Genomic DNA, 12,758 nt, shown 5'->3' with positions numbered 1-12,758 from the left:
TAAGAAAATCACTCATGATCAGAAGGCTGAGGCGGGAGGATAGCTTGAGCCCAGGAGTTTGAGACCAGCAGTGGGAAACACAGCAAGATCCCATCTCAAAATAAACAAATTAATAAAACCAAATAAAAATTGCTCATTAATATGCAGTTAATGAGCAGGTGAGCTGAGAATTTATTTGTCAGAACTTAACCACTTTTTGCACCAGGAAAACCTTAAATATCCATTTTAAAACTGAAAGCCCTTCATCCTAGGAACTTAGTCCCAGGAAAACCAGGATGGTCACTTAGCCTAATGTGGACTTAAGCCCAACTCTGACTCCTAAGTCTGGGTTTCCATCGGCTCCATTACTGTGCCCTAGGTAGGGAGCAAACTAGCTTACCTAACCATAGTAGTATTAAAATTTTCTATAATATAAACGAGCTGGTCACACCATGAGTTTTAGTTTTTCTTGAGTCAGAGGCGAACTTTACCAGTTTGGCTGCTTTATGTTCTACAAAGTTAGCTATCTTCTTTCTGGGTCCAAGGGGTATCCCCATTTCCTTCAGGTCATCAACTGTACACATAAGCTTTAAAAGGAAACAGACAAGCACATTAATCAATCTAGTGATAGAAGAACTGAAATGAGAATATGAAAATTATAAAGAAACCACATCATCTAAAGCAATCTAAGAGCCACTCAACTTTTTACAAGTTAGTTATTTTGTATCTAAATCATGCATCAGTTTAGGCTATAAAATCTTAGGCCTCCACACCTAAATCATTCTATTGATTAACAGAAAATACACATATGGTATACAAAATTCCAAAGCTATAGTCAAGCATACGATGAAATATCTTCCTCCCACTGCTGTCCCAAACATAGAATTCTCCTCTCAGCAGCAACTGTGGAAATTTGCTCTCTTTGAAGCGATGTCTTATGTATGCATAGCACTTACATGTTTTTCTCTGTGTGTGTGCTCTACTATGCACACAGTAATGAACTCTGCTCTCTTCATGTAAATGTACCTTAGAGACGGGTATCTCTAACACTGCATCATTCATTCTACAGCTGTAGGGTACTCCGTTATGCGGATGCACCATAAATGATTTCACTAGCACCCTACTCCTCAACACCAATGGTGTCTCTAATGTTTTGTTACCTTGCAAACACTGCTGTGAGTATCCTTGTAGATAATTCTTGTGTGAATATTTCTCTATAGGAAATATTCCTGGCAATGAAACTGATGAAGCAAAGGGTAATTTTTATATTCTTAAAGATATTGCCAAACTGCCTTCCAAAGAGTTTGTACCAATTTACAGTCTGACCAACAATATATAACAATGCCTAGTTCCCTTCACCCTGGCCACATAGCATATTATCAAACTTCCTATTTTTTCAAACTGGTAAGTTAAAAAAAAATCCCATTGTACTTTCAATTTCCATTTCTCTTATGAGTTTTCATATGCCAAGACACCATTTGTTATTTCCTTTTCTGTAAATCATGTTTATATTCTTTGCCTATTTACATATCACACTGATGTGATGGTCTTTCTGTAACTGATTTGTAGAAGCTTTGAAAATCAATGAAGTAAGCCCTCTGTCTATAATGTGTGTTGCAAATGTATCACTGGCCTTTAGATGTTGTTTATGGTGTCTACTGTTATACAATTTTTTTCTTTGATGGCTTCTGGATTTTGCATCATACTCAGAAAAGCCTTTCAGATTATAAAAAAAATTCTTCTGTGTTTTTCAATTTTTTAAAACATTTCAGTCTTTGTCTACTCTGGAGTGTATTTTGATACGAAAATGTTTATTCTTAATTTTCAATCTACACAAGAAAAACAATTTCAAACAAAATGAAGCAAACTATGATCAGTACCAAGGATTCCATATCAATCTTTTCCTTTTCAAAAGTGCTAAAATATTCAGAGAGGCTAAGTGCTTCCAGAGTTTCTTGCAAAGTTAGGACTTCTTCATTTTCAACATCAAGGTCATACGACTCATCCAAAGTCAGCTTTGGCTCTTCAGGCATCTTTAAAAAAAAAAGTATGAAAAACATTACAAGCTCAGAAAAACTCCCATATAATGACTCCTGATCTATGAAAACTCTGAAACAATTTTGCTTTACACAGAAATCATAATTTTAGGCACAATACTTTGCCATTCAAAGTTTGAATATTCTGGCCAGGCCCAGTGGCTCACGCCTGTAATCCCAGCACTTTGGGAGGCTGAGGCGGGTGCATCACCTGAGGTCAGGAGTTGAAGACCAGCCTGGCCAACATGATGAAACCCTGTCTCTACTAAAAACACAAAAATTAGCTCGGCTTGGTGGCAGGCGCCTATAATCCCAGCTACTCGGGAGGCTGAGGCAGGAGAATCGCTTGAACCCGAAAGGCGGAGGTTGCAGTGAGCCAAGATCACACCATTGCACTCTAACCTGGGTGACAAAAGTGAAACTCCGCCTCAAAAAAAAAAAAAATTTGAATATTCTGAAAAGTATATAAATTTAATAAATCACTCGTCTCCATTTCCTATAATTTACATTTTTGAAAATCACAAACTTTCACATTTAAATTTATAAGCCATAAAGAAGAAGAGTGAGAAACTCAAATAATGAGCTATATGATTCCATTCCATTTCTAAACCTCGGTGTACTTTAATATGTAAAACCAGTTTCAGGGCTGGACACGGAAGCTATTATATTTGGGCCTATAACTGTACTCTGAATTTGGGGATTCTCTGAAGAGTTATTGATGCCAGCACTTTGGGAAGCCAAGGCAGGAGGATCACTTGAGGCCAGGAGGGAACTCAAGACTAGCCCAGGCCACCAATGAGGCTCCGTTAAAACAAACAAACAAACAAACAAACAAAAGTTTCAGGAAACAGTTCAGACTTTCGAAAATTGTTCAGCTCCATAGACTCTAAATCGAAATGTTAATTGGCCACATACAGACGTACCTGCTTTTCCTGAAAATGTAGCTGCTTCACAACTCCATTAGCAACAGCAAGAGGTCCAGGGCACTTTGATAAATTCAAATCTTTTTGATTAGACAAGATGTCAAACAATATTAAAGAACCTATGAAAAAGAAACATTTTGCCTTATAATGTAGTAGGTACTTTTATAACACTAATTCTTTTTTCAATGTCTATAGTCAAAAGTCATACAGAAGTTACATGTTATTCAAGACCTGATAATTAATTATTTTATCAAACAGCAGAATAAAGTAAAATACATAGCATTCCCTAGGTAATACTAGAGGTGAATATAGAAAAGGCAGAATCTAAACTCAAAGCATTCATTTCTACCTTTTCTGAAACTTAAAATCTGTAATTCTTAATTTTGCACTAACAATATCACCTACACTGAAAGCAGTTATGACTCAACAAAATTTGTATTTAAAATGTGAATATTTGACAGTTTTACCTAAACTGTGACCAGCAACAGAGACACCTCCTTTGAAGTCTGGGTTCCGACTCATAAAGAGTGCATGCAGACGGTTTATCTCCATTCCTACTTTTTCCACAATTGTCTGACAGTAGGTGGGGCTGTTATAAAATAAAATATCTAGCAAAGTTTCATTGGTAAAGTGACGAAATCGACCAATACTTGGCAAAGTGATTTTCTTAATATTCCTGTTTAAAAAGAAAAATACAGCACATTCAGTCAGCATCTACCTTAAATTTACAGATTTTTTAAAGTTTAGATTTTTGACTCCTGAAAATACACTAAGAAAACCCCACAGACTAAATATGAGTTGTTTCTGTAGATAGTCATTATAAATAAATCAAGATAGGCCAGATGCGGTGGCTCACACCTGTAATCCCAGCACTTTGGGAGGCCGAAGTGGGTGGATCACTTGAGGTCAGGAGTTCAAGACCAACCACGCCAACATGGCGAAACCCCGTCTTTACTAAAAATACACAAATTAGCTGAGTGTGGTGGTGTACACCTGTAATCCCAGCTACTCAGGAGGGTGAGGCAGGAGAACTGCTTGAACCTGAAAGGCAGAGGTTGCAGTGAGCTGAGACTGCACCACTGCATTCCAGTCTGGGTGACAGAGCAAGATTCCATCTCAAAAAAAAAAAAATTTAAATCAAAAGTTAGCCACAGTCATGGCACACACCTGTACACCCAGCTATTTGGGAGGATGAGGCATGAGAATCGCTTGAACCCAGGAGGTGGAGGTTGCAGTGAGCCGAGATTGTGCCACCACACTCCAGCCTGGGCGACAGAGCGAGACTCCACATCAAAAAAAAAATTAGAAATATAAATAAAGGTAAACCAAAAAAATTTGTGCTGCCATATGTGGTGGCTCATGCCTGTGATCCTAGCACTTTTGAGAGGCTAGGGCAGGAGGACCGCTTGAGCCCGGGAGATCAAGACCAGCTTGAGCAACACAGTGAGACCCCATCTCTACAGAAAATTTAAAAATCAGCCAGGCATGGCGGCTTGCACCTATAGTCCCAGCTACTTGGGAGACTGAGGTGGGAGGATCACTTGAGCCCAGGAGGCCAAGTCTACAGTGAGCCATGATCATGCCAGCGCACTCCAGAGCCTGGGTGACAGCGAGATGCTGTCTCAAAAACAATTCAGTTTTTTTTTTAAAGTTATTTGTGCCTATAACTATACTATGAATTTTGGGATTCTCTTAAGAGTTAGTTGCTATATCAGTCATATGCAAAGATTTCTATTTTATTTTTAAAGAGAGAAGATTACTCTTCCATTTTTCTTCCAGTTAACTGCAAATCTGGACATCTGACAAAACTTCTGGGTCAAAAGGACTAAAGAGAATATCAAACAGAAAAAACAGGGCTACATGGAATGAAAAATCTTTCCTAATTTGAGAATGGCCAAAATGAAGTTTAGGAATACACACAGAGAAAGAAAACACCCTTACAATAGGGCCTAACATAGACAAAACGCTGTTTGTAGAAATAGTTTTATTAAACTATGTACCCTGAAACATTACGGTGTTCACTAAAATCTAGACACGTGCCAGCATAACTATTACCTGTATTTATGATTCTCAATTGGGAGCATTCAAAATTGAGCAGAGTATTTTTAATTGTCACAGTGCCTGGTGAGCACTGCTAGTACTGAGTGGCCTTTACACTAAGGAAGTTAAGTGGTCTGCACTGCGACAGCAAAGAATTGTCCTGACAAGAGCATCTCCACTGAGAAACAATATTCTGAATCTGTGGTTCTCAGCCAGGGGTGATTTTTACCCTCCAGGGGACATCTGGCAATTTCTGGAGACATTTTTGTTGGGGTGGAAAGGCCATTAGGCATCCTACTACATAAAGGACAGCCCCCTGTCTAAACTGCTACAGATTAAAATTGTATTTTAAAACCAGCTAAAATTTCTTAAGATTATCTTAAATATTTACAAAAGGAATGCACACACACACAGAGAAAAGTAGTGTGTAAACTTTACAGCCAATATTTAATCATATGTCAGAAGTATACAATTTTTAAAAACATATTGATTGAAGCTACAATAAACTATTTCATATTACGGTTTAAATTTTAAATTTAAATATGACTAATCTGAAAAACAAGTTATCAAAATCCACAAACCTGTCCACACCTGTGGCATCCCCACCCAAAGAACTATGCCAATGAACTGGAAGGAACTCCACTCTGCTTATTTTCCCGTCATCTAAAGATTTCTTGAAATGTGTCCGCAGCAGTTTGAGAGAAACCACCCTAAAATCATCCACTTCAAAAGAAAAAAAAAAAAAAAACAGATAAAATAAATTAAATTCTCCTAGCTTGATAGCTAGTCAGCAGTTACCTCAAATATGCCAGTATTTTTAATAACATAAAGATACATTTTTTAAAGAAAAAAATGAGGATAAGAGAATTAGTAAAATTTTCTAAAAAGAAAGGAATAAGTAACTTTTGGGAAGCTCTTTTAAACTTTCCATTATTGCAAAGGAATAGATGCTTGGGATGCATCAGTTTAACCACCACTGCTGGGAGGTAGCGTGGCACCTTGGGGAAAGGCTCTGGAATCACACTGCCGGCTCCAGGCTCCACGCCCTACTGACTGTGATAAGGGAGAGTTTCACTTACCCCCACCCCTACCTACCTCTTCACCCCCAACCCCCACTGCCCCAGGCCTCAGTTCCTCATTAGTCACAGTAGTGGCGATAACAGTGACAGCGCCTATCCCCAAAGGTTTATTTGTGAGGGTCAAATGACAAGGCATCTAAGATACTTGGCATATGCCAAATATTCAATAAATACGAACTATTATTACATGGACATAAAAATAAAACTTCAAAAATTTAAGTCAACCAGGCAGATTCATGTTTCCATTAAACAACTTCTCCCAACTCACTGACTATAAACCCATTGAATGCAGAGGTGCTCCTAGCTGCTGCAGGTGCTCAGGCAAAGGCTGTCAGCAAGGCTAAACTACTTCCAAGATCCCTTCTAATTCCTCACAGTCTGGGATTTTATGCGTCACATATGTCACAAGAGCAAATCAAGTACAACTTAGTATTTCCCACTGACCATTTAAATTTCCTCTTACAGACTCCTCAGCAAGTAGTACACAGTTGGGAACTATCCTAAAAATGAATACTCCAAAGCTCTTCTATTAGTTCTCAGATCATCCCATGAAATACAATATACCCAACACTTACCACACTCAATAATGCTCCTAAAGCGTAAGTCACACACAGGTCCAATGCCATGCACCACAAACACCAAATGGTCAACTTGAGGCATCTCCCCTATCAAAAAAAATTTTTAAACATACATAAAAGATGGGAATTTGTTTGGATTTTCCTAATGGCAATATTCTAGATATCCCTTTTGTCATCACAAACTTGCCAAAGAAATTAATGACCCTTCAAAGAGAATAAGCCTCATTACCCCTATCAAATTAGATGAACAATTTGTCCCTCTTGGCACATAAAAGCGAACTAGAACAAGAGGTGGAGGCAGCAGGCTCTCTCTGTTCCCGGAAGCTAATAGCACATGATGAGCAGCAGGTTTGTATCTATGGAGGCTCCACAACCTTGTGATGCTTCAGAACTCCCCAGGACACTAAGCCCCAGTGGAGATTACTCAGATTTCATCGTGTGAGTATTTATTTTACAAGAAACATACATTTTATTGAAACATTTTACATACACTTCAATAAACATGAAGTGTATGTAATTGTAAAAATAAAATCCATTCTTAAATAATAGTACAGAAGAAACCAAAGCACATACACCAAAGCAGGCAATGGCAAACAATGGCCCACAGGCCAAATCCTACCCACATCCTACCTGTTGTTTTGTTTTGTTTTGTTTTGTTTTGGAGATGGAGTTTCACTCTTGTCGCCCGGGATAGAGTGCAATGGCGCCATCTCGGCTCACTGCAACCTCCGCCTCCTGGGTTCAAGCGATTCTCTTGCTTCAGCTTCCTGAGTAGCTGGGATTACAGGCACCCACCACCACGCCCAGCTAATTTTTATATATGTATTTTTTTAGTAGAGACAGGGTTTCACCAAGTTGGCCAAGCTGGTCTCGAACTCCTGACCTCAGGTGATCCACTTGCCTCGGCCTCCCAAAATGCTGGGATTACAGGCGTGAGCCACCAGGCCCAGCCACCTGCTTTTATAAATAAAGTTTTTGACGAAGGTGAAACCATTCAAGGAAAAACATAAAAATAAAGTTTTATGGGCCGGGTGTGGTGGCTCATGCCTGTAATTCCAGAACTTTAGGAGGCCGAGGCATGTGGATCACTTGATGTCAGGAGTTCAAAACCAGCCTGGCCAACATGGCAAAACGCTGTCTCCACTAAAAATACAAAAATTAGCCAGGCGTGGTGGTGGGCGCCTGTAATCCCAGCTACTCGGGAGGCTGAGACACAAGAATTGCTTGAACCCAGTGGGTGCAGGTTGCAGTGAGCCCAGATCACACCACTGCACTCTAGCCTGGGCAACAGAGTGAGACTCCATTAAAAAAAAAAGGTTTTATGGAAAACGGATATGCTCATTTGTTTACATACAGTCTTCAGCTGATTTCACACAACAATAGCAAAGCTGAGTAGTTTGTAACAGAGTCCATACGGCCTGCAAAGCCTATCTGCTATCTGGCCCTTTACAGAAAAAGTCTGCAATCCCCGCACCAGAGGAATACAAACCAGTGAGGTGTAAAACCACAAGCCTAAAAGTGTTGCCAAACCTTAGTTCCAACCAGCAAAGTGCTTCTCCACAACAAAACATATTTTAGAATCTATACTATGTGGTATGTGTATTTTAACAGAATTCCAAATTTAAAGACAAAGATATCTGTATGTCCTCACTCATATGTAGGAACTAAAGAAGTTTATCTCAAGGAGGTAAGGGCAGAATGATGGCTACCAGAGCCTGGGAAGGGTTGGGGGGAAGTGAAGATAAAAAGGGGTCAATTAATGGGTACAAACATATAGGTATGTTGAAGGAATAACTTCTACTGTTCGATAGCACAGTAGGGTGACAACAGTTAACAATAATTTATTGTGTATTTCAAAATACCTAGGAGAGGTAGGGTGCGGTGGCTCACACCTATAATCCCAGCACTTTGGGAGGCTGAGGCAGGTGGATGACTTGAGGCCAGGAGTTTGAGACCAGCCTGGCCAACGTGGTGAAACCACATCTCTACTAAAAATACAAAAATTAGCCGGGCGTGGTGGTGCACGCCTGTAATCCCAGCTACTCGGGAGGCTGAGGCAAGAGAATCACATGAACCTGGGAGGCGGAGGTTGTAATGAGCCGAGATCACGCCACTGTACTCCAGCCTGGCCAACAGAGTGAGACCCTGTCTGAAAAAAAAAAAAAAAAGAAAAAGAAAAATACCTAGGAGAAAAGATCTGAAATGTTCCCAACACAAAGAAATGATGAATGTTTGAGGTGATGGACATACTACTTACTTCAATTTCATCATTACACATTCTATGCATTTATCAAAATATCAGGTGTATCCCATTAATATGTATCAATTAAAAAATAAAGATACAAAAGTAATAAAATCAAAAAGAAAGATATGGCCAGGCACAGTGGCTCACGCCTGTAATTCCAGCACTCTGGGAGGCCGAGGCAGGCAAATAGCTTGAGCTCAGGAGTTCGAGAAAACTCTGGGCAACATGGCAAAACTTCATCTCTACAAAAAATAGAAATATTAGCTGGGAGTGGTGGTGCAATGGCTGCTGTGGCAGGGCATTCTAATAACTGTTTATTTCTTCATCATTCTAAAGAATGATGCTAAAATGGAGAGGACTAAAACAGACCTCAGTTCTAAACAAACTATACACACCGTCGGGAATTTCATCAAGGTTATCGTCAATTCCACGCTTTACAACCCTGGGCCTTGTCTGTCCATCTTGCGTGGTGCCCCATTCATCTGGCACTGAGGAGGGCTGGAACTGAACAATAACCTTCAAGATGCAACAGAATTATGACAAAGCTCATTAACAAATTATTTTCCACTACAGGCTAAGTAGTTTAACACATAATAAGCTATACCTTAGAGTACAGAGAGTTTATAAATTATTAGTACTGTTCCCCCAAAACAAACTTTGAAGGAGTCTTGCTAGTGTTCATTAACCACCAAAATTAAGCAAATCGATACCTTTCCAATGCTTATGTTGAAAATTATACAATTAAATCAGAAGTATTACACCTTGATTTAAAAGCTAATAACATAGGCCAGGTATGGTGGCTCACACCTGTAATCCCAGCACTTTGGGAGGCTGAGGTGGGAGGATCACTTGAGCCCAGGCGTTCAAGACAAGCCTGAGCAATATGGTGAGACCCATCTCCACAGAAAACTTAAAAATTAGCCAGGCATGGTGGTGCATGCCTGCGGAACCAGCTTCTCAGGAGGCCGAGGCAGAAGGATTGCTTGAGCCCAAGAGGTCGAGGCTGCAATGAGCTGTGTTTGTGCTACTGCACTCCAGCCTGGGCAACAGAGCAAAATCCTGTCTCAAAAAAATACAAAACAAAAATAAAAGCTAACATAAAACTCCAGGTTTACACAAAAGAAATCAAGGACAGGCCCGGTGCAGTGGCTCATGCCTGTAATCCTAACACTTTGAGAGGCCAACGTGGGAGGACCGCTTGAGCTCAGGAGTTCCAGAGCAGCCTGGGCAACAAAGTTAGAGACCCTGTCTCTACAAAAAAAAAATAATAATAAAATAAAAACAAAAAAAGAAATCAAGGACAAGTAACCTGCAATTGAGGAGTCTTTGTCTTATAAAAACAAGTAAAGCAAAATCCTTTAAAAATAGTAAGATTCCCAATTAAACTACAATTTCAATTTCAGTGACAAAAACATAATGACAAAACCCTACCACTTTTTAGGAAATCCATTCTGTTAAACCAACTGTATTAAATTCAGCCCTGTACCACAAAGAAAATTTTCTTTAAAAAAAAAAAAAGAAGAATATATACTTGATGTAGTATGCAAAATGTTTATCTGAAAAAAAAAAAAAGGTTAGCCAAGCGCGTTGGCTCACACCTGCAATCTCAGCACTTTGGGAGGCCGAGGCAGGAGGAAGACTTGAGCCCAAGAGTTCAAGACCAGCCTGGGCAAGATAGCAAGACCCCATCTCTGCAAAAAAAGTCTTAAAAACTGGCCAGGCAAGGTGGCGCACACCTGTAGTCCTAGCTACTCGGGAGGCTGAGGCAGGAGGATCCCTTGAGCCCAGAGTTCGAGGATGCAGCGAGTTGTGATTGGCCACTGCACTACAGCCTGGGTAAGGGAGTGAGACCTTATTTCTTAAAAAAACAAACAAAAAGATTAAGAGTGGTTACTATGGAGAGGAGAAATGAGGAAGGCAGAGATAGGAGGCTTTTATTTTTCATTTAATATCCTTTTAAACTGTTTACATTTTGTTGGCATATGAATGTTATTTTTATTTCAGTATCAATAAGGACTATAGAAGTAGTTGGATTATAAGTTTTTTATATACTTTTCTATAAAAACAAATGAATAAATAAAAAGCCTATGTTCTCAGAAACTACTGTGTGCTAAGCCCCATGCTAGATGCTTTTGCATAAATTACCTTACTTCATCTAAAATATGACCCTGGGAGATCATTACTGCAGGTGAGGAACTTGGAGCTCTGAGAAATTAAGGTTGGCAAATGATAGAATCAGAATACCAGCAATCAATATTTTTTTAAAAACAAGATCAACTCATAGAGACGATAAAAATAAAAAGAAAAAGGACACATTTTTACTTGAAAGGTTAGAGCAAACCACATCAAGGGCAGACAGGCCCACAGAAAAATCTGGCCATCTGTTTTTATAAATAAAGATTCATTGAAAATATCATACCCATTGGTTTACACATTGTCTCTGGCTGCTTTCACACCACGGTGGCAGAGCTGGTGGCTGCAGCAGGGAACATGTAACTTGCAAAGCCTTAAATATTTTGTCTCTGGCCCTTTATAGAAAAAGCTTGCCAACTTCTGATCAAGTGAAAAAAATTATCAAGCAACTTCTACATTGCATACTAAACTCCAGTTATCATGTTGCCATAAACAGAAACTTCATAAGAAATACTTATTTTATTTATTTAGACAGAGTCTTGCTCTGTCACCCAGGCTGGAGTGAGCATGATCACAGCTCACTACAATCTCAAACTCTTGGGCTCAAGTGATCCTCTATCTCAGCCTCCCGAGTAGCTAGACAGATGCACACCACTATGCTCAGCTAATTTTTTTAATTTTTGTAGAGATAGAGTCTCTTTGTTGCCCAGGCTGGTCTCAAACTCCTAGCCTAAAGCAATCTTCCCACTTTGGCTTCCCAAAGCGCTGGGATTACAGGTGTGAGCCACCACACCCAGCCTGAGAAAAATTTACTTTTTATTTTGAGACGAGGTCTTGCTCTGTCACCCAGGCTAGAGTGCAGCGGGGAGCAATCATGACTCACTGCAGCCTCAACCTCTCGGGCTCAAGTAATCCTCCCACCTCAGCCTCTCGAGTAGCTGGGACTACAGGCATGTGCCACTACGCCCAGCTAATTTTTCTATTTTTTATAGAGACAGGGTTCTGCTGTCCCCCTGGCTCAAGCATTCCACCTGTCTCAGCCTCTCACAGGTGTGCACCTCGCCCTACGAAAAATTTGTGTTTTTGTTTCTATGATCAGTGTGAATCATAGAAATAATATCTGTATTATCCACTATAATAATAAAGTATTTTAAAAGCAATGCACTTGTTACAAAAACATTCCCACTGTAGAAGTTACTAAAAATGAACAATTTATCAAACATACACAGAAAAATATTAAAATGAACTTAATACCTTAAAATTTTAAACAGCATCATTACCTTTGGATTGTGCATAACAATTGTCTCTCCACTTGGAAACTCTAATCTTCGGTGCCACTGATTAGTGGTTACAGCTTTTTTATATTCAGCCTATAATGGGGGAAACAACATATATTCCAATATGACAAATTTATACCACATTGAGAGAAAGTATGGAGGAAAACGGTAACTATAATGGTGATAAAAATAACAGTAATAGCAGTTCTCATTTCCTGACTGGTTAACATATTTTTTATCACCTTACACATACCATTGAAGTAATTACTCTCAATCACGCCTAAGTAACAGGATCCCCATTATATAATGAAGAAAACCAAGTTTTAGATGGTCTGTTCATTTCCTAGGGCTGCATTAACAAAGTATCACAAACAGAGTGACTTAGAAAAAAAATGTATCATCCCATAGTTCTGGAGGCTCCAAGTAGAAAATTAGGTGCCAGGAAGGCAGGCCACCGTTCCTCTGAAA

General features: G+C 39.4%; 1 protein-coding gene across 2 annotated transcripts in view; it reads right to left on the bottom strand.

Moving 5' to 3' along the window:
- The window catches only part of SEC23IP (SEC23 interacting protein), a 50,051-nt gene that overhangs the window by 20,685 nt on the left and 16,608 nt on the right, over positions 1 to 12,758 (bottom strand). For both annotated transcript variants that reach the window (XM_004050190.4, XM_019034661.3), the window contains exons 5-12: positions 12,294 to 12,383; positions 9,276 to 9,396; positions 6,633 to 6,722; positions 5,560 to 5,701; positions 3,406 to 3,614; positions 2,939 to 3,057; positions 1,860 to 2,012; positions 471 to 566 (exon numbers count right to left, since the gene is read on the bottom strand). In XM_004050190.4, the coding sequence (XP_004050238.2) occupies positions 471 to 566; positions 1,860 to 2,012; positions 2,939 to 3,057; positions 3,406 to 3,614; positions 5,560 to 5,701; positions 6,633 to 6,722; positions 9,276 to 9,396; positions 12,294 to 12,383 (1,020 nt within the window). The remainder of the gene's footprint in view (positions 1 to 470; positions 567 to 1,859; positions 2,013 to 2,938; positions 3,058 to 3,405; positions 3,615 to 5,559; positions 5,702 to 6,632; positions 6,723 to 9,275; positions 9,397 to 12,293; positions 12,384 to 12,758) is intronic.

Source organism: Gorilla gorilla, chromosome 8 (genome assembly GCF_029281585.2).
Source record: "Gorilla gorilla gorilla isolate KB3781 chromosome 8, NHGRI_mGorGor1-v2.1_pri, whole genome shotgun sequence".
In the NCBI taxonomy this organism is placed as follows: Eukaryota; Metazoa; Chordata; class Mammalia; order Primates; family Hominidae; genus Gorilla; species Gorilla gorilla.
This window is presented reverse-complemented; position numbering and strand designations above follow the sequence as displayed.